This window comes from Sebastes fasciatus, chromosome 20 (assembly GCF_043250625.1).
Source record: "Sebastes fasciatus isolate fSebFas1 chromosome 20, fSebFas1.pri, whole genome shotgun sequence".
Lineage (NCBI taxonomy): Eukaryota > Metazoa > Chordata > Actinopteri > Perciformes > Sebastidae > Sebastes > Sebastes fasciatus.
In genome coordinates this window covers 27,654,620-27,675,288 of record NC_133814.1, presented here as the reverse complement: position 1 = coordinate 27,675,288, position 20,669 = coordinate 27,654,620, and the positions used below count along the sequence as shown (strand labels likewise).

The 20,669-nt window shown below is 46.2% G+C and overlaps 2 protein-coding genes across 4 annotated transcripts in view; both read right to left on the bottom strand.

Moving 5' to 3' along the window:
• Positions 1-20,669, bottom strand: part of cox11 (cytochrome c oxidase assembly homolog 11 (yeast)) — a 173,257-nt gene that overhangs the window by 54,582 nt on the left and 98,006 nt on the right. The window lies entirely within an intron of this gene.
• The window catches only part of ankfn1a (ankyrin repeat and fibronectin type III domain containing 1a), a 113,410-nt gene that overhangs the window by 28,892 nt on the left and 63,849 nt on the right, over positions 1-20,669 (bottom strand). For all 3 annotated transcript variants that reach the window (XM_074620724.1, XM_074620726.1, XM_074620725.1), the window contains exons 11-12: positions 18,562-18,675; positions 17,037-17,134 (exon numbers count right to left, since the gene is read on the bottom strand). In XM_074620724.1, the coding sequence (XP_074476825.1) occupies positions 17,037-17,134; positions 18,562-18,675 (212 nt within the window). The remainder of the gene's footprint in view (positions 1-17,036; positions 17,135-18,561; positions 18,676-20,669) is intronic.

The following is a 20,669-nucleotide window of genomic DNA, read 5'->3' as shown; positions in this document are numbered from 1 at the left end:
TGTCTCTTGTGTCTCTTAGTGGTGGTTTTGTGTCTCCTGGTGGTGGTTTTATGTCATTTGGTGGTGGTTTTGTGTCTCTTAGTGGTGGTTTTGTTTCTCTTAGTGGTGGTTTTGTGTCTGTTAGTGGTGGTTTTGTGTCTCTTGGTGATGGTTTTGTGTCTCTTAGTGGTGGTTTTGTGTCTGTTAGTGGTGGTTTTGTTTCTCTTAGTGGTGGTTTTGTGTCTCTTAGTGGTGGTTTTGTGTCTCTTAGTGGTGGTTTTGTGTCTCTTAGTGGTGGTTTTGTTTCTCTTAGTGGTGGTTTTGTGTCTCTTGGTGATGGTTTTGTGTCTCTTGGTGGTGTTTTGTGTCTCCTGGTGGTGGTTTTGTGTCTCTTGGTGGTGGTTTTGTGTCTCTTGGTGGTGGTTTTGTGTCTCCTGGTGGTGGTTTTGTTTCTCTTAGTGCCGGTTTTGTGTCTCTTAGTGGTGGTTTTGTGTCTCTTGTGTCTCTTAGTGGTGGTTTTGTGTCTCCTGGTGGTGGTTTTGTGTCTCATAGTGGTGGTTTTGTGTCTCCTGGTGGTGGTTTTGTGTCTCTTGGTGGTGGTTTTGTGTCTCTTATTGGTGGTTTTGTGTCTCTTAGTGGTAGTTTTGTGTCTCTTGGTGGTGGTTTTGTGTCTCTTAGTGGTGGTTTTGTGTCTCTTAGTGGTAGTTTTGTGTCTCTTGGTAGTGGTTTTGTGTCTCCTGGTGGTGGTTTTATGTCTCTTGGTGGTGGTTTTGTGTCTCTTAGTGGTGGTTTTGTGTCTCCTGGTGGTGGTTTTATGTCTCTTGGTGGTGGTTTTGTGTCTCTTAGTGGTGGTTTTGTTTCTCTTAGTGGCGGTTTTGTGTCTCTTAGTGGTGGTTTTGTGTCTCTTGTGTCTCTTAGTGGCGGTTTTGTGTCTCTTAGTGGTGGTTTTGTGTCTCTTGTGTCTCCTGGTGGTGGTTTTGTGTCTCCTGGTGGTGGTTTTATGTCTCTTAGTGGTGGTTGTGTGTCTCCTGGTGGTGGTTTTATGTCTCTTAGTGGTGGTTTTGTGTCTCTTAGTGGTGGTTTTGTGTCTCCTGGTGGTGGTTTTATGTCTCTTGGTGGTGGTTTTGTGTCTGTTAGTGGTGGTTTTGTTTCTCTTAGTGGCGGTTTTGTGTCTCTTAGTGGTGGTTTTGTGTCTCTTGTGTCTCTTAGTGGTGGTTTTGTGTCTCCTGGTGGTGGTTTTATGTCTCTTGGTGGTGGTTTTGTGTCTGTTAGTGGTGGTTTTGTGTCTCTTAGTGGTGGTTTTGTGTCTCTTAGTGGTGGTTTTGTGTCTCTTAGTGGTGGTTTTGTGTCTCTTAGTGGTGGTTTTGTGTCTCTTAGTGGTGGTTTTGTGTCTCCTGGTGGTGGTTTTATGTCTCTTGGAGGTGGTTTTGTGTCTCTTAGTGGTGGTTTTGTGTCTCTTAGTGGTGGTTTTGTGTCTCCTGGTGGTGGTTTTGTGTCTCTTAGTGGTGGTTTTATGTCTCTTGGTGGTGGTTTTGTGTCTCTTAGTGGTGGTTTTGTGTCTCTTAGTGGTGGTTTTGTTTCTCTTAGTGGCGGTTTTGTGTCTGTTAGTGCTGGTTTTGTGTCTCTTGGTGGTGGTTTTGTTTCTCTTAGTGGCGGTTTTGTGTCTGTTAGTGCTGGTTTTATGTCTCTTGGTGGTGGTTTTGTTTCTCTTAGTGGCGGTTTTGTGTCTGTTAGTGCTGGTTTTGTGTCTCTTGGTGGTGGTTTTGTGTCTCTTAGTGGTGGTTTTGTGTCTCTTAGTGGTGGTTTTGTGTCTGTTAGTGCTGGTTTTGTGTCTCTTGGTGGTGGTTTTGTGTCTCTTAGTGGTGGTTTTGTGTCTCTTAGTGGTGGTTTTGTGTCTGTTAGTGCTGGTTTTGTGTCTCTTGGTGGTGGTTTTGTGTCTCTTAGTGGTGGTTTTGTGTCTCTTAGTGGCGGTTTTGTGTCTGTTAGTGCTGGTTTTGTGTCTCTTGGTGGTGGTTTTGTGTCTCTTAGTGGTGGTTTTGTGTCTCTTAGTGGTGGTTTTGTGTCTGTTAGTGCTGGTTTTGTGTCTCTTGGTGGTGGTTTTGTGTCTCTTAGTGGTGGTTTTGTGTCTCTTAGTGGTGGTTTTATGTCTCTTGGTGGTGGTTTTGTTTCTCTTAGTGGCGGTTTTGTGTCTGTTAGTGCTGGTTTTGTGTCTCTTGGTGGTGGTTTTGTGTCTCTTAGTGGTGGTTTTGTGTCTCTTAGTGGTGGTTTTGTGTCTGTTAGTGCTGGTTTTGTGTCTCTTGGTGGTGGTTTTGTGTCTCTTAGTGGTGGTTTTGTGTCTCTTAGTGGTGGTTTTGTGTCTCTTAGTGGTGGTTTTGTGTCTGTTAGTGCTGGTTTTGTGTCTCTTGGTGGTGGTTTTGTGTCTCTTAGTGGTGGTTTTGTGTCTGTTAGTGCTGGTTTTGTGTCTCTTGGTGGTGGTTTTGTGTCTCTTAGTGGTGGTTTTGTGTCTCTTAGTGGTGGTTTTGTGTCTGTTAGTGCTGGTTTTGTGTCTCTTGGTGGTGGTTTTGTGTCTCTTAGTGGTGGTTTTGTGTCTCTTAGTGGTGGTTTTGTGTCTGTTAGTGGTGGTTTTATGTCTCTTGGTGGTGGTTTTGTTTCTCTTAGTGGCGGTTTTGTGTCTGTTAGTGCTGGTTTTGTGTCTCTTGGTGGTGGTTTTGTGTCTCTTAGTGGTGGTTTTGTGTCTCTTAGTGGTGGTTTTGTGTCTCTTAGTGGTGGTTTTATGTCTCTTGGTGGTGGTTTTGTTTCTCTTAGTGGCGGTTTTGTGTCTCTTAGTGGTAGTTTTGTGTCTCTTGGTGGTGGTTTTGTGTCTCTTAGTGGTGGTTTTGTGTCTCTTAGTGGTGGTTTTGTGTCTCTTAGTGGTGGTTTTGTGTCTGTTAGTGGTGGTTTTGTTTCTCTTAGTGGCGGTTTTGTGTCTCTTAGTGGTAGTTTTGTGTCTCTTGGTGGTGGTTTTGTGTCTCTTAGTGGTGGTTTTATGTCATTTGGTGGTGGTTTTGTGTCTCTTGGTGGTGGTTTTGTGTCTCTTAGTGGCGGTTTTGTGTCTCTTAGTGGTGGTTTTGTGTCTGTTAGTGGTGGTTTTATGTCTCTTGGTGGTGGTTTTGTGTCTCTTAGTGGTGGTTTTGTGTCTCTTAGTGGTGGTTTTGTGTCTGTTAGTGGTGGTTTTATGTCTCTTGGTGGTGGTTTTGTTTCTCTTAGTGGCGGTTTTGTGTCTCTTAGTGGTAGTTTTGTGTCTCTTGGTGGTGGTTTTGTGTCTCTTAGTGGTGGTTTTGTGTCTCTTAGTGGTGGTTTTGTGTCTCTTAGTGGTGGTTTTATGTCTCTTGGTGGTGGTTTTGTGTCTCTTAGTGGTAGTTTTGTGTCTCTTGGTGGTGGTTTTGTGTCTCTTAGTGGTGGTTTTGTGTCTCTTAGTGGTGGTTTTGTGTCTCTTAGTGGTGGTTTTGTGTCTGTTAGTGGTGGTTTTGTTTCTCTTAGTGGCGGTTTTGTGTCTCTTAGTGGTAGTTTTGTGTCTCTTGGTGGTGGTTTTGTGTCTCTTAGTGGTGGTTTTATGTCATTTGGTGGTGGTTTTGTGTCTCCTGGTGGTGGTTTTGTGTCTCTTAGTGGTGGTTTTATGTCATTTGGTGGTGGTTTTGTGTCTCCTGGTGGTGGTTTTGTGTCTCTTGGTGGTGGTTTTGTGTCTCTTAGTGGTGGTTTTGTGTCTCTTAGTGGTGGTTTTATGTCATTTGGTGGTGGTTTTGTGTCTCCTGGTGGTGGTTTTGTTTCTCTTAGTGGCGGTTTTGTGTCTCTTAGTGGTAGTTTTGTGTCTCTTGGTGGTGGTTTTGTGTCTCTTAGTGGTGGTTTTGTGTCTCCTGGTGGTGGTTTTGTGTCTGTTAGTGGTGGTTTTGTTTCTCTTAGTGGCGGTTTTGTGTCTCTTGGTGGTGGTTTTGTTTCTCTTAGTGGCGGTTTTGTGTCTCTTAGTGGTAGTTTTGTGTCTCTTGGTGGTGGTTTTGTGTCTCTTAGTGGTGGTTTTGTGTCTCCTGGTGGTGGTTTTGTGTCTGTTAGTGGTGGTTTTGTGTCTCTTGGTGGTGGTTTTGTGTCTCTTAGTGGTGGTTTTGTGTCTCTTAGTGGTGGTTTTATGTCATTTGGTGGTGGTTTTGTGTCTCCTGGTGGTGGTTTTGTTTCTCTTAGTGGCGGTTTTGTGTCTCTTAGTGGTAGTTTTGTGTCTCTTGGTGGTGGTTTTGTGTCTCTTAGTGGTGGTTTTGTGTCTCCTGGTGGTGGTTTTGTGTCTGTTAGTGGTGGTTTTGTTTCTCTTAGTGGCGGTTTTGTGTCTCTTAGTGGTAGTTTTGTGTCTCTTGGTGGTGGTTTTGTGTCTCTTAGTGGTGGTTTTGTGTCTCTTAGTGGTGGTTTTGTGTCTCTTAGTGGTGGTTTTGTGTCTCTTAGTGGTGGTTTTGTTTCTCTTAGTGGCGGTTTTGTGTCTGTTAGTGCTGGTTTTGTGTCTCTTGGTGGTGGTTTTGTTTCTCTTAGTGCCGGTTTTGTGTCTCTTAGTGGTGGTTTTGTGTCTCTTGTGTCTCTTAGTGGTGGTTTTGTGTCTCCTGGTGGTGGTTTTATGTCATTTGGTGGTGGTTTTGTGTCTCTTAGTGGTGGTTTTGTTTCTCTTAGTGGTGGTTTTGTGTCTGTTAGTGGTGGTTTTGTGTCTCTTGGTGATGGTTTTGTGTCTCTTAGTGGTGGTTTTGTGTCTGTTAGTGGTGGTTTTGTTTCTCTTAGTGGTGGTTTTGTGTCTCTTAGTGGTGGTTTTGTGTCTCTTGGTGGTGGTTTTGTGTCTCTTAGTGGTGGTTTTGTGTCTCTTGGTGATGGTTTTATGTCTCTTAGTGGTGGTTTTGTGTCTGTTAGTGGTGGTTTTATGTCTCTTGGTGGTGGTTTTGTTTCTCTTAGTGGCGGTTTTGTGTCTCTTAGTGGTAGTTTTGTGTCTCTTGGTGGTGGTTTTGTGTCTCTTAGTGGTGGTTTTGTGTCTCTTAGTGGTGGTTTTGTGTCTCTTAGTGGTGGTTTTATGTCTCTTGGTGGTGGTTTTGTTTCTCTTAGTGGCGGTTTTGTGTCTCTTAGTGGTAGTTTTGTGTCTCTTGGTGGTGGTTTTGTGTCTCTTAGTGGTGGTTTTGTGTCTCTTAGTGGTGGTTTTGTGTCTGTTAGTGGTGGTTTTGTTTCTCTTAGTGGCGGTTTTGTGTCTCTTAGTGGTAGTTTTGTGTCTCTTGGTGGTGGTTTTGTGTCTCTTAGTGGTGGTTTTATGTCATTTGGTGGTGGTTTTGTGTCTCCTGGTGGTGGTTTTGTGTCTCTTGGTGGTGGTTTTGTGTCTCTTAGTGGTGGTTTTGTGTCTCTTAGTGGTGGTTTTGTGTCTGTTAGTGGTGGTTTTGTTTCTCTTAGTGGCGGTTTTGTGTCTCTTAGTGGTAGTTTTGTGTCTCTTGGTGGTGGTTTTGTGTCTCTTAGTGGTGGTTTTGTGTCTCCTGGTGGTGGTTTTGTGTCTGTTAGTGGTGGTTTTGTTTCTCTTAGTGGCGGTTTTGTGTCTCTTAGTGGTAGTTTTGTGTCTCTTGGTGGTGGTTTTGTGTCTCTTAGTGGTGGTTTTGTGTCTCTTAGTGGTGGTTTTGTGTCTCTTAGTGGTGGTTTTGTTTCTCTTAGTGGCGGTTTTGTGTCTGTTAGTGCTGGTTTTGTGTCTCTTAGTGGTGGTTTTGTGTCTCTTAGTGGTGGTTTTGTTTCTCTTAGTGGCGGTTTTGTGTCTGTTAGTGCTGGTTTTGTGTCTCTTGGTGGTGGTTTTGTTTCTCTTAGTGCCGGTTTTGTGTCTCTTAGTGGTGGTTTTGTGTCTCTTGTGTCTCTTAGTGGTGGTTTTGTGTCTCCTGGTGGTGGTTTTATGTCATTTGGTGGTGGTTTTGTGTCTCTTAGTGGTGGTTTTGTTTCTCTTAGTGGTGGTTTTGTGTCTGTTAGTGGTGGTTTTGTGTCTCTTGGTGATGGTTTTGTGTCTCTTAGTGGTGGTTTTGTGTCTGTTAGTGGTGGTTTTGTTTCTCTTAGTGGTGGTTTTGTGTCTCTTAGTGGTGGTTTTGTGTCTCTTAGTGGTGGTTTTGTGTCTCTTAGTGGTGGTTTTGTTTCTCTTAGTGGTGGTTTTGTGTCTCTTGGTGATGGTTTTGTGTCTCTTGGTGGTGTTTTGTGTCTCCTGGTGGTGGTTTTGTGTCTCTTGGTGGTGGTTTTGTGTCTCTTGGTGGTGGTTTTGTGTCTCCTGGTGGTGGTTTTGTTTCTCTTAGTGCCGGTTTTGTGTCTCTTAGTGGTGGTTTTGTGTCTCTTGTGTCTCTTAGTGGTGGTTTTGTGTCTCCTGGTGGTGGTTTTGTGTCTCATAGTGGTGGTTTTGTGTCTCCTGGTGGTGGTTTTGTGTCTCTTGGTGGTGGTTTTGTGTCTCTTATTGGTGGTTTTGTGTCTCTTAGTGGTAGTTTTGTGTCTCTTGGTGGTGGTTTTGTGTCTCTTAGTGGTGGTTTTGTGTCTCTTAGTGGTAGTTTTGTGTCTCTTGGTAGTGGTTTTGTGTCTCCTGGTGGTGGTTTTATGTCTCTTGGTGGTGGTTTTGTGTCTCTTAGTGGTGGTTTTGTGTCTCCTGGTGGTGGTTTTATGTCTCTTGGTGGTGGTTTTGTGTCTCTTAGTGGTGGTTTTGTTTCTCTTAGTGGCGGTTTTGTGTCTCTTAGTGGTGGTTTTGTGTCTCTTGTGTCTCTTAGTGGCGGTTTTGTGTCTCTTAGTGGTGGTTTTGTGTCTCTTGTGTCTCCTGGTGGTGGTTTTGTGTCTCCTGGTGGTGGTTTTATGTCTCTTAGTGGTGGTTGTGTGTCTCCTGGTGGTGGTTTTATGTCTCTTAGTGGTGGTTTTGTGTCTCTTAGTGGTGGTTTTGTGTCTCCTGGTGGTGGTTTTATGTCTCTTGGTGGTGGTTTTGTGTCTGTTAGTGGTGGTTTTGTTTCTCTTAGTGGCGGTTTTGTGTCTCTTAGTGGTGGTTTTGTGTCTCTTGTGTCTCTTAGTGGTGGTTTTGTGTCTCCTGGTGGTGGTTTTATGTCTCTTGGTGGTGGTTTTGTGTCTGTTAGTGGTGGTTTTGTGTCTCTTAGTGGTGGTTTTGTGTCTCTTAGTGGTGGTTTTGTGTCTCTTAGTGGTGGTTTTGTGTCTCTTAGTGGTGGTTTTGTGTCTCTTAGTGGTGGTTTTGTGTCTCCTGGTGGTGGTTTTATGTCTCTTGGAGGTGGTTTTGTGTCTCTTAGTGGTGGTTTTGTGTCTCTTAGTGGTGGTTTTGTGTCTCCTGGTGGTGGTTTTGTGTCTCTTAGTGGTGGTTTTGTGTCTCTTAGTGGTGGTTTTGTGTCTCTTAGTGGTGGTTTTGTGTCTCCTGGTGGTGGTTTTATGTCATTTGGTGGTGGTTTTGTGTCTCTTAGTGGTGGTTTTGTTTCTCTTAGTGGTGGTTTTGTGTCTGTTAGTGGTGGTTTTGTGTCTGTTAGTGGTGGTTTTGTGTCTCTTGGTGATGGTTTTGTGTCTCTTAGTGGTGGTTTTGTGTCTGTTAGTGGTGGTTTTGTTTCTCTTAGTGGTGGTTTTGTGTCTCTTAGTGGTGGTTTTGTGTCTCTTAGTGGTGGTTTTGTGTCTCTTAGTGGTGGTTTTGTTTCTCTTAGTGGTGGTTTTGTGTCTGTTAGTGGTGGTTTTGTGTCTCTTGGTGATGGTTTTGTGTCTCTTGGTGGTGTTTTTGTAAACCAGTGCTGTTCACACCAACATGTTGAGACGTTGGACTGCGTGGGACTCAGACTGGGCTCATTAGACGCCCACAGTGAGTCTCGCCCTTTCCTTTCAGGCAGCATGTTCTGTTCTAAATGTTTTCAGGACTTATGTGGAAGCATCTGAAAGCTGCTTGATGCTCTAAATGGCAAACAGCAGATGCACCAGAGACGGTGTCTTTATGTGTCAGACAGAGATGCATAATGAAGGACACTCTTCAAATGTCACCGATGCCACTCAACAAACACACGACGGCGAAGTTAGAGGGGATATGAAAAGACAGGATTATAACGGCGTTATACCCAAACAGGACTGGATCCAGCCTGTCAGGGCTCTGAATGAGGACGTCTGTCTGCTGGTGTGCTGAGCAGAAAGCAGCTGTCACTGGAGAGTCCATCACAAAGCACACCGTCTCCTCACGGGGGTTTATCTACAGCCCTGGAAATCCACCTCAAAGCTCCCTAATTAAGGACTTAGTGCTGCTTATGTGTCTTTGTAGCCGTTTAATGACTCGTAGTGGTGGTTTTATGTCTCTTAGTGGTGGTTTTGTGTCTCTTGGTGGTGGTTTTATGTCTCTTAGTGGTGGTTTTGTGTCTCTTAGTGGTGGTTTTGTGTCTCTTGGTGGTGGTTTTATGTCTGTTAGTGGTGGTTTTATGTCTCTTAGTGGTGGTTTTGTGTCTCTTGGTGGTGGTTTTATGTCTCTTAGTGGTGGTTTTGTGTCTCTTAGTGGTGGTTTTGTGTCTCTTAGTGGTGGTTTTGTGTCTCTTGGTGGTGGTTTTGTGTCTCTTAGTGGTGGTTTTATGTCTCTTAGTGGTGGTTTTATGTCTCTTAGTGGTGGTTTTGTGTCTCTTAGTGGTGGTTTGTGTCTCTTAGTGGTGGTTTTGTGTCTCTTGGTGGTGGTTTTGTGTCTCTTAGTGGTGGTTTTGTGTCTCTTAGTGGTGGTTTTATGTCTCTTGGTGGTGGTTTTGTGTCTCTTGGTGGTGGTTTTGTGTCTCTTAGTGGTGGTTTTGTGTCTCTTGGTGGTGGTTTTGTGTCTCTTAGTGGTGGTTTTGTGTCTCTTGGTGGTGGTTTTGTGTCTCTTAGTGGTGGTTTTGTGTCTCTTAGTGGTGGTTTTATGTCTCTTAGTGGTGGTTTTGTGTCTCTTGGTGGTGGTTTTGTGTCTCTTAGTGGTGGTTTTGTGTCTCTTGGTGGTGGTTTGTGTCTCTTAGTGGTGGTTTTGTGTCTCTTGGTGGTGGTTTTGTGTCTCTTAGTGGTGGTTTTGTGTCTCTTAGTGGTGGTTTTATGTCTCTTAGTGGTGGTTTTGTGTCTCTTAGTGGTGGTTTTGTGTCTCCTGGTGGTGGTTTTGTGTCTCTTGGTGGTGGTTTTGTGTCTCTTGGTGGTGGTTTTGTGTCTCTTGGTGGTGGTTTTGTGTCTCTTAGTGGTGGTTTTGTGTCTCCTGGTGGTGGTTTTGTGTCTCTTGGTGGTGGTTTTGTGTCTCCTGGTGGTGGTTTTGTGTCTCTTGGTGGTGGTTTTGTGTCTCTTGGTGGTGGTTTTGTGTCTCCTGGTGGTGGTTTTGTGTCTCTTGGTGGTGGTTTTGTGTCTCTTGGTGGTGGTTTTGTGTCTCTTGGTGGTGGTTTTGTGTCTCTTAGTGGTGGTTTTGTGTCTCCTGGTGGTGGTTTTGTGTCTCTTGGTGGTGGTTTTGTGTCTCCTGGTGGTGGTTTTGTGTCTCTTGGTGGTGGTTTTGTGTCTCCTGGTGGTGGTTTTGTGTCTCTTGGTGGTGGTTTTGTGTCTCCTGGTGGTGGTTTTGTGTCTCTCGGTGGTGGTTTTGTGTCTCCTGGTGGTGGTTTTGTGTCTCTTGGTGGTGGTTTTGTGTCTCCTGGTCGTGGTTTTGTGTCTCTTGGTGGTGGTTTTGTGTCTCCTGGTGGTGGTTTTGTGTCTCTTGGTGGTGGTTTTGTGTCTCTTAGTGGTGGTTTTGTGTCTCCTGGTGGTGGTTTTGTGTCTCTTGGTGGTGGTTCTATTTCGTTCTTCCTGACTGCCAGAGGCAGTGTTTAACACTGGATGTTATCCATCTCGCGCACGCGCAGGTCGAGTATTTAATATCAACAAAGTCACATGTGACCTGGGATGACGTAGTTTATATAAGCCCACGTCATCATCAGATATGTCCCTTGAATCTTCTCGCGGCAGGTAATCCGCGAATGCAGGTTGATTAAAAGAGATAAGCCGTTGACTTTTCGCTGGAAGCCCTGCAACCGCATGGTTGGAGCTACGGTATCGTCCTCCAAGGGCTGCGATTAGTTAATCACGGCTACACTCTAACACTTTAGACGCTGTAACACCGGTGTTTCGCCGGTTCAATTCAGCGAGGCTAACGACAGGTGAGCTAGGATCACAAGGTGAGTATATCCTCCCGTCGTTAGAGTTTCAGTTACGTTTGTTGATAGGAGTCTGTTTTCGGTCTCCTTTATTGTTTATGGCCGCCGAGCTAAGTGTTTGCGCTACAGTATCGGCGAGCCTCCGTCGGACAACGAGCCGTTGGGCTGTTGTCGGCTAATTCATTTCCTTTTACAGTGTGTGTTGCTCAGCAGCGAGTGATTTCGCTCGTTAAAGCAGACATCTCCTTTGTTGATAGATAGAGCGACCGCTCCCCAGTAAGTGATTTCGCTTGTGGGTTAACTCAGTTTGTGGCTGCTGTTAAAGGGGAAGTTATTATCTTCCCTGTCTTCTGTATAAATAACAGTCCTAGTTCAAAGCTAGTGTCCTAGTTACTGAGACAGTTTGCTGTTGAGAAAATTGATGTAATAATTTTTCTCTCTGTTACTAGAGAGTGCTTTCACTCCAGTGTAACCAATGATTTGCATAACTAAGTAAACACATTATATAAGTAAGATAAATACATTATTTAATTGAATATAAGAGTATAAAATTAATACTAAGAATTATTATAAATATCAGCAGCACCATGTTAGGTGAGCATGTTTGCCGTGCCTGCATGGCTCCACTGCTAGCTACTGATGGCCATGATGAATGCCCCACATGCCTCAGTGTGGTACACCTGAGGGAGGGGCTGTCCGACAGTCAGTGCATGAATTGTAGTTTTATGCCACGGGAGCTGAAGATAGCTCGATTAGCTGAGCTAGAAGAGCAGCTCGAGTGCCAGTTGCCCCTATCGGGTGTACCTTCAAATGCACGGAGTGGGCGGAGACGCGCCCCACCTGGGGGGGCCCCACCTACAAAAAAGGCACGGAAAGTGGACTGTTTGGCAACTAAGGTCGACACGCTAACATCAGAGTTTGCTGAGATTAAAGCGCTGCTCCTTAACCTTCAGCCAGGCAGGGTGAACGCAACCCAGCCTACCCCACCGGGATGGGATGAGGATGCCCTGTCTACGAGGGCTTCCTGTAGCCAGTTCTGTGAGGACCGGCCTGGACAGGGAGAGCTAGTAGCCTCCTCCCACGCTTCTGACACCTGTTCCCAGCAGTCAGGAAGTGGGTCCAGGGCAGGCTCAGAGTCTGCTCCAGCGACAGTTAAGCCAGTGGTCCGTATGGCTCTGGCACGCTTAGGCGTGGATGAGGCCCCGACTGCAGGCACCTCATCCAGTGCATTTTTTAGGTGGGCCCCGCCCCTGGCGGGTTTCTCTGTTCCACCCTCCCAGCCATACATTGAGGAGCTCCACAAATGCTGGCCAGACCCGAAATCGCTTTCCCACCACACCACTGACGGCAGGGCCTTAGCTTCAATGCAGAACGCTGACACTTACGGACTGGGTAAGATGCCAGCAGTGGAGCCATCTATTGCCGCCCTTATTGTGTCTCCCAATGAGGTCTTGAGGCCTGATGCTCGCTGTCCCAGGCCCCAGTGTCGCATCACAGACGACTTTCTAGTCAAGGCTTATGAAACAGCGGCACGCATGGGCCGTCTTGGAAACTCTCTTTCCCATCTGATACTATCCTTGTCCCAGTCCCTGCAAACTGCTGGCGTGGATGCTTCCGTCCAGAGCCTCAGTGATGCATCCCTGCAGGCGTTCGGTCTTATCACAAGGGAGCTTGGCAGACTAATGTCGACCCTTACGCTGACTCGCCGGCAGGTATGGCTGGCCCAATCTCCGCTTTCGGAGCCGGGCCGGAGAGCCCTCCGCACTCTCGCCGTGGTTCCGGGGGAGCTGTTTGGCCCAGCAGCACAGCAGGCCTTGGAGCGTGGAATCCAGGCGAACCAGACTCGGCAGCAGTTTGCTAGCTTCCGGGAACCTACGCCTTTATGGCGACAGCGGCCCCCACAGGGTGGTGGTACCAGTCGCCCTCGGCTTCCAGCTCGTCCTGATACGTACCGGAGGACCTCGCAGGCTCCGGCACGGCCGGTGCCTCAAGCGAGAAGGGGTCGGGGGTCAGGGGTCAGGGGTCAGGGTATCGCCCCCCCAGGTACCCAAAGGGCCAGAGGGGAAGATCCTGATGCCCCGGGGCCGGCAGTCGGACGCTTCTCCCAGCAGCAACTCAGCTGCTGGGAAAGCAGCACTTCAGACCCTTGGGTGGTGGCTACGCTTTCCCAAGGGTACAATCTCCAATTCCGACGCCGGCCCCCAGTTTTCAGTGGGATCAGACTGACCACGGTCAGAGATCCCACAAAGTCCCAGGCACTCAGACAAGAAGTAGCCACCCTCCTGGGGAAGGGTGCCATCGAAGAGCTGGGGCTAGAGACACAGCAAGGTGGGTTTTACTCAGTTTATTTTCTGATTCCAAAGAGAGAGGGTGGGTTTCGCCCTATACTGGACTTACGAGGGCTGAACACATTTCTGAAGGTGTTGCCCTTCCACATGCTGAGTACAGCAGATGTGCTCCAAAACGTGACACGGCACAGTTGGTTCACATCCATCGATTTAAAGGACGCATACTTTCACGTCCCAATAGCACTACCTCACAGGCAGTACCTGCGCTTCGCATTCGAAGGCAAGGCCTTCCAATTCAAGGTGCTCCCATTTGGTCTTTCCCTTGCCCCACGGGTCTTCACAAGGTGCATGAGGGCGGCACTCGCCCCGATGCAAGCCAGGGGGATGCTTATCCTCCCATACCTGGACGATTGGCTAATTTGTGCTCTGACCAGGGAACAGGCAGAACGGGACACTGCGTCCCTTCTGCATCACATGACGAGGTTGGGCCTTACCGTCAACCATGCCAAGAGTTGTCTCATACCCAGCCAAAGGGTAGTGTTCATTGGTTTAACTCTGGACTCCCGCCATATGCTGGCCTTCCCAACACCAAGACGAGTAAACGCCATACTCCAGCTCCTCCTCCGGTTCCGGAAGAACAGGAGGTTGAGGTACAGCCTGTTTCTCAGGCTGTTAGGTATGTTGACGTCAGTAACATCAGTAGTGCCACTGGGCCTCCTGTACTTACGGCCATTCCAAATTTGGATCAATGGTCTCCAATTAGATCCAAAGTCCCACAGATCCAAGAGAGTCAGGGTGTCCTGCCGATGCCTCCTTGCTTTGCGGCCATGGAGAGCCGGGGCATATCTGGCCAGGGGCATCTCATTGGGTTCGATTCCCTCACGTCGCGAGGTGGTGGTGACCGATGCTTCGCCCTCCGGCTGGGGGGCAGTATGGCAGCACAGAGCGATAAGGGGGCTCTGGACAGCACAGGAAGCGGCGGAGCACATAAATGTGCTCGAGCTCCGTGCTATATATTTGGCACTTCGCAAATTCCTACCACATTTGAGAGGCAGGCATGTTATTGTACGGTCCGACAACAAGTCAGCTGTCTACCATGTGAACCGGCAAGGGGGCACCAGATCACCCCGGTTGCTACAGGTGGCACGGAGACTTCTGGTATGGGCTTTCCCTTGTTTTTCCAGCCTCAGGGCCATGTATCTGCCAGGGCCACAGAATATGGTGGCAGACTTTCTCTCCCGCCAGAAACCCCCTGCGGGCGAGTGGAGGCTCCACCCAGAGGTGGTAGAGGAGATATGGCGCAAATATGGCGCAGCAGAGGTGGACCTGTTTGCCTCAGAAGCCTCAACGCACTGCCCTCTTTGGTTCTCCCTGACGGAGACAGCAAGCCCGTTGGGACAGGAGGCCCTGGCACACCCATGGCCAGATTGCCTCCTCTATGCCTTCCCACCATTCCCACTGATAGCAGTAACGCTACACAGAATACAGCACGGCAACAACAGACTCCTGTTGGTCGCCCCAAACTGGCCGGGGAGACCCTGGTTTCCGGGGATGCACAGGCTTCTGGACGGAGTTCCATGGTGCCTGCCCAAGAGGCAAGACTTGCTCTCACAACTGGGGGGCCGCATCTGGCATCCGAACCCGGATCGCCTACAGCTTTGGGTATGGCCCCTGAGGAGCCGGACCCACTCCTAAGGGTATGTGACCGGGCGGTAATTCAAACCATTTCTGACTCAAGAGCACCCTCCACCAGGGCACTGTATGCCAACAGGTGGAAAATATTCTCAGAGTGGTGTAAAGTGCATGAGGAGGTACCTCAGAGTGCCTCTGTGCCAATGATACTGAGTTTTTTGCAGTCTTTGCTGGAGAAGAAACTCTCTCCTTCTACCTTGAAGGTCTATGTAGCTGCTATTTCAGCTGGGCATGTCAGAGTGGATCACCAGACCGTGGGGTCTCACACTCTGGTGACCCGATTTCTTAAAGGAGCCCAGCGGCGGAACCCCCCGCAGGCTGTCAAGGTTCCCTCGTGGGAACTGCATCTGGTGCTAGAAGCCCTTTGTCTCCCCCCCTTCGAGCCTCTGGAGCAGTCGGGGCTGGAGTGGTCTTCAGTAAAGGTTGCTTTCCTTTTGGCGATGGCATCAGCAAAACGTGTGAGTGAACTTCACGCCTTGTCAGTGAGTGAAACGTGTATTCGCTGGAACTCAGATGGCACAGGGGTAGCACTTTGGCCTAACCCATCATTTTTCCCGAAGAGGTTGGCTCCGGCCCGCTCTAATCGGGTCATGGAGCTGGCGGCTTATGACCCTTCATGCCTACAGGGGGAAGATGCTAAGTCAGCGGAACTGCTCTGCCCAGTGAGGGCCTTAAGGCATTATATACAGGTGACTGCGAGCTTTCGCTGCTCTGATAGTCTGTTTGTCTGCTATGGGGGCCATAGGAAAGGGCACACCCTGTCCAAGCAGAGGCTTTCCAGGTGGATTGTTCAGGCCATTGAGGAAGCATACAGGTCAAAAGGACTGCCTTTACCTCTTAATATCAGAGGCCACTCCACCAGGAGTGTCTCCACTTCCTGGGCAGCGCTACGGGGGATCCCCCTAAGTGATATCTGCGCTGCGGCCAGCTGGGCTACTCCATGCACCTTTGCCCGTTTTTTACAGGGTCAATGTTGCTGCTCCCCATGCAATAGCATCGGTGGTCTTTCAGGAATCCACAGGCCGTTCCCGGTGAGGTGGGTTTTCCTCGTGACTACGTTGGTAGTAGTCATCCAGTGTTAAACACTGCCTCTGGCAGTCAGGAAGAACGAAATAGAACGATAGTTACGTATGTAACTACGGTTCTATGAGTTCTGGATGACTGCCAGAGTTGGCTGTCACTCGGAATCTTGGCGAGAAGATTCTGGAGGGACATATCTGATGATGACGTGGGCTTATATAAACTACGTCATCCCAGGTCACATGTGACTTTGTTGATATTAAATACTCGACCTGCGCGTGCGCGAGATGGATAACATCCAGTGTTAAACACTGCCTCTGGCAGTCATCCAGAACTCATAGAACCGTAGTTACATACGTAACTATCGTTTTGTGTCTCCTGGTGGTGGTTTTGTGTCTCTTGGTGGTGGTTTTGTGTCTCCTGGTGGTGGTTTTGTGTCTCTTGGTGGTGGTTTTGTGTCTCTTGGTGGTGGTTTTGTGTCTCTTGGTGGTGGTTTTGTGTCTCTTGGTGGTGGTTTTGTGTCTCCTGGTGGTGGTTTTGTGTCTCTTGGTGGTGGTTTTGTGTCTCTTGGTGGTGGTTTTGTGTCTCTTGGTGGTGGTTTTGTGTCTCTTAGTGGTGGTTTTGTGTCTCCTGGTGGTGGTTTTGTGTCTCCTGGTGGTGGTTTTGTGTCTCTTGGTGGTGGTTTTGTGTCTCTTGGTGGTGGTTTTGTGTCTCCTGGTGATGGTTTTGTGTCTCTTGGTGGTGGTTTTGTGTCTCCTGGTGGTGGTTTTGTGTCTCCTGGTGGTGGTTTTGTGTCTCCTGGTGGTGGTTTTGTGTCTCTTGGTGGTGGTTTTGTGTCTCCTGGTGGTGGTTTTGTGTCTCTTAAATCTCCTCATTAACACGTTGTGTGATCCAAACAGAAATGTGATGGAACTGTTTCTCAGCTTTCGAGGAAGATGTCCAGAGAAACAGCTCAATGTTCCCGTCAACACTACAATGTTTACATGTTATTATGAGAGAAGGAGGAGGAGGAGGAGGAGGAGGAGGAAGAGGAGGAGGAGGAGGAAGAGGAGGAGAGGAAGAGGAGGAGGAGGAGGAGGAGGAGGGGGAGGAGGAGGAGGAGGAGGAGGAAGAGGAGGAGGAGGAGGAGGAGAGGAGGAGGAGGACGAGGAGAGGAGGAGGAGGAAGAGGAGGAGGAGGAGGAGGAGGGGGAGGAGGAGGAAGAGGAGGAGGAGGAGGAGGAGGAGGAGGAGGAAGAGGAGGAGGAGGAGGAAGAGGAAGAGGAGGAGGAGGAGGAGGAGGAGAGGAGGAGAGGAGGAAGGAGGAGGAGGAGAGGAGGAGGAGGACGAGGAGAGGAGGAGGAGGAAGAGGAGGAGGAGGAGGAGGGGGAGGAGGAGGAAGAGGAGGAGGAGGAGGAGGAAGAGGAGGAGGAGGAGGAAGAGGAAGAGGAGGAGGAGGAGGAGGAGGAGAGGAGGAGAGGAGGAGAGGAAGAGGAGGAGGAGGAGGAGGAGGAGGGGAGGAGGAGGAGGAGGAGGAGGAAGAGGAGGAGGAGGAGGAGAGGAGGAGGAGGACGAGGAGAGGAGGAGGAGGAAGAGGAGGAGGAGGAGGAGGAGGGAGGAGGAGGAGGAGGAGGAGGAGGAGGAGGAGGAGGAGGAAGAGGAGGAGGAGGAGGAGGAGGAGGAGGAGGAGGAGGAGGAAGAGGAGGAAGAGAAGAGAGGAGGAAGGAGGAGGAGGAGGAGATGGAGGAGAGTGGAGGAGGAGGAGGAGGAGGAGGAGGAGGAGGACGAGGAGGAGAGAGGAGGAGGAGGAGGAAGAGGGGAGGAGGAGGGGAGGAGGAAGAGGAGGAGAGGAAGGAGGAGGAGGAGGAGGAGGAAGGAGGAGGAGGAGGAGGAGGAGGAGGAGGAGGAGGAGGAGGAGGAGGGAGGATGAGAGTTACCGTGGTGAGGCTGCTGATGGTGCACTTGAGGGTCTGCAGGTTATCCAACACCGTCTCTCCAGCAAGCAGCGAGAAATCCTGCAGGCAACTCCACTCCACTGTGCACGCGCGCACACACACACACACACACACACACACACACACACACACACACACACACACAGGTTGAGTGCCCGCAGGGCGTGGACAGTAAACAGTAAACGGCCTTTTCATTAGGAATCAATAGTTCCTCCTCAGATGAGGAAATCACAATTAACCTTCTCGCTGCTCGTTTCTCCGCCTCGCCGCCTCGAGGCGTCTCTAATTGTCTCTTCCTGTTTCTTTCTCTCCGTTAAGAGTGTGAAAATCACAACGGTGGAAAAAGCAACGCATTCTTCTGACGTTATCTCTGGTTGGTTTTATCCACTGGATGAAACATCTTAAAGAGAATCACCGTAGTTTATAAAGGCTTTTAGTTTAACTCGTTATTTTACTGATGAAATGATGATAAATAATGTTTACTAATTATTAATAATGCTATAATTTCTGTTATTTTATCATTAGTTTGTGTAATATGAAATAATTAGTTTATAAATTATATATTGTATCATAGCTGATAAGAGACGATAATAATAACATTCTGAATACATTAGTAAACTATTTATTAACAGTTTATTGTTGCACACATTATAACATTTGATATACTAAAAAATAAAAAATGCATGGATAGATAAATAATATTTTCTATTATAATATTATTATTTAATAATTTATCTATTCATTTATTTTTAATATTATTGTTGCTACATTAAATGACATATTTATTAATTTATTCAATCATTTATTCTTAATATTTTTGCATCATTTAGTGACATATTTGTTTATTTATCGAGCGATTTATTTATTTATTCATTTATTTTTAATATAATTTTTGCTACATTTAACGACATATTTATTCATTTATTGAATAATAAATTAATTAAATAATATTTAATATTTTTGCTACATTTAGTGACATATTTATTTATCGAGTCATTTATTTTTAATATTATTTTTGCTACATTAAATTACATATTTATTAATTTATTGAATAATAAATTCATTTATTCCTTTAATTTTTTATATTTTTGCTTCATTTAATGACATATTTATTCATTTATTTTGTCATTTATTTATTTTTTCCTTAATTTTTTATTTTGTTAGGTTCCGTCCTCCATATTTCATACCTGAACACATCTCAGTATTTATACTGTATATTTATTTTACTACAGTTTGTAAGCTGTCCTCCTGCGTCACTGTAATTGTTGTTCACACGGCAACAACAAACTTGAAATGTCGTCTCATTTTTTTAACGTAATAAATAAAGAATGAAATGAAGAAATGTTGCAGCGTCCACTTCAGGAGCCGCTGGTCTGCACACAAGCTGCTGCACAGAAACCTTTTGTGGTTCAAAACCAGTGTGAATAAAGTGAATAAATGGTTTAAATGAGGAAGCAGGTGATCAGAAAGGAGCTCCGTGGCGTGGAGGATGGCGTGCATGTTGTACCTCGGTATCTGGTGACCACGGTGGAGTTGAGACACTGTGGCTCCTGGAAGGTGACGGTCAGCGTGCTGCTACTGCTCACGCTCAGACGGACCATAGACGGGGCCTCCGGGGCACCTGAGCAGGGGCACACATGAACACCATCTCAAAGTTTGAGCTCAAGTTTAGTCGCCATCCCAACAGCTGGAATCAATCCTGATGAACTGATTGATCCTGTAAACCAACGACGCTCTTTTCTTCATGTTTTCTTGTTTATTCCACATTAAATTCAGTAATTATGTGTCTGAGGATGTTAAACCCACGACGTCCTGAAGCTCTCACTGATCAGCTGGATCACATTATTACTTTAATCAACCTGAATAAAAATCACTGCTAACACGAGTTTACTGGAGTCACAGAGACGAGAGGATGAGTCTTTATGTTGAAGTGAGGAAATGTAAAATGCTTCATCTATGCTTCATTTCCCACAATCCTCTTCTCCTCTCCTCCAGACTGAAAGAGACGTTGTGAAGTCATTTTGCATCTTGTTTGGCTTCTCTTCCTATTTTTTTTTTCATCTAGTTGTGCATCTCTTTGTTGTCATTTTACATCTTGTTTTGCTTTTCGTTTTGCATCTTGTTTTGCTTTTCTTTGTAGTCATTTTACTTCTCGTTTTACATCTTGTTTTACTTCTCGTTTTACGTCTTGTTTTAAGTCTTGTTTTACTTCTCGTTTTACGTCTTGTTTTAAGTCTTGTTTTACTTCTCGTTTTGCATCTTGTTTTGCATGTTGTTTTTTATCTCTTTGTAGCTGTTTTACGTCTTGTTTTACATCTTGTTTTGCATCTCTTTGAAATCGTTTTACGTATTGTTTTACGTCTTGTTTTACTTCTCGTTTTACATCTTGTTTTGCATCTTGTTTTTTATCTCTTCGTAGTTGTATTACGTCTTGTTTTGCATCTCTTTGTAGCCATTTTACGTCTCGTTTTACGTCTTGTTTTGCATATTTTTTTGTAGTGGTTTTACGTCTTGTTTTGCAGCTCTTTGTGGTCATTTTGTGTCTCGTATTGCGTCTCTATCTAGTTGTTTTATGTGATAAGACTGCAGTAATCCTGGTTGCTTGGGTTACATCGGGTATTCAACAGTTTTGGGTCGATGTATTCCAGATAATTTGTGTTGTGATAAAAAGCGAACAGAGCTGGAAGTGATAAACTGGCTCTGAAACTATAATACTTTAATGAAATCTAACAAAGTTGTCAACAAATTGTAATAAGTGATAATGAGATAAACTCACGGGCAGCAGAGCTTCAGGTTTCACCTCATGTTTCCTTCATAACAAAGAATCATAATAATCTCACTTCATTACTGTTTGTGATGTGGAGCAAATAGAGTTGATTAGATCAGCCGTCACAGAGACGTTTCCTGAACTCAGGTTAATGCTCATAAATACACCAGATACATCTGATCAGTTTGCATCTTGTTCTATCCTGTTTTATATCTCTGTGTAGTCATTTTACGTCTCGTTTTGCATCCTGTTTTATATCTCTTTGTAGTCGTTATACGTCTCGTTTTGCATCCTGTTTTATATCTCTTTGTAGTCGTTTTAGGTCTTGTTTTGCATCCTGTTTTATATCTCTTTGTAGTCGTTATACGTCTCGTTTTGCATCCTGTTTTATATCTCTTTGTAGTCGTTTTAGGTCTTGTTTTGCATCCTGTTTTATATCTCTTTGTAGTCGTTTTAGGTCTTGTTTTGCATCCTGTTTTATATCTCTTTGTAGTCGTTATACGTCTCGTTTTGCATCCTGTTTTATATCTCTTTGTAGTCGTTTTAGGTCTTGTTTTGCATCCTGTTTTATATCTCTTTGTAGTCGTTTTAGGTCTCGTCTTGCATCCTGTTTTATATCTCTTTGTAGTCGTTTTACATCTTGTTTTGTATCCTGTTTTATATCTCTTTGTAGTCGTTTTACGTCTCGTTTTGCATCCTGTTTTATATCTCTTTGTAGTCGTTTTAGGTCTTGTTTTGCATCCTGTTTTATATCTCTTTGTAGTCGTTTTACGTCTCGTTTTGCATCCTGTTTTATATCTCTTTGTAGTCGTTTTAGGTCTTGTTTTGCATCCTGTTTTATATCTTTT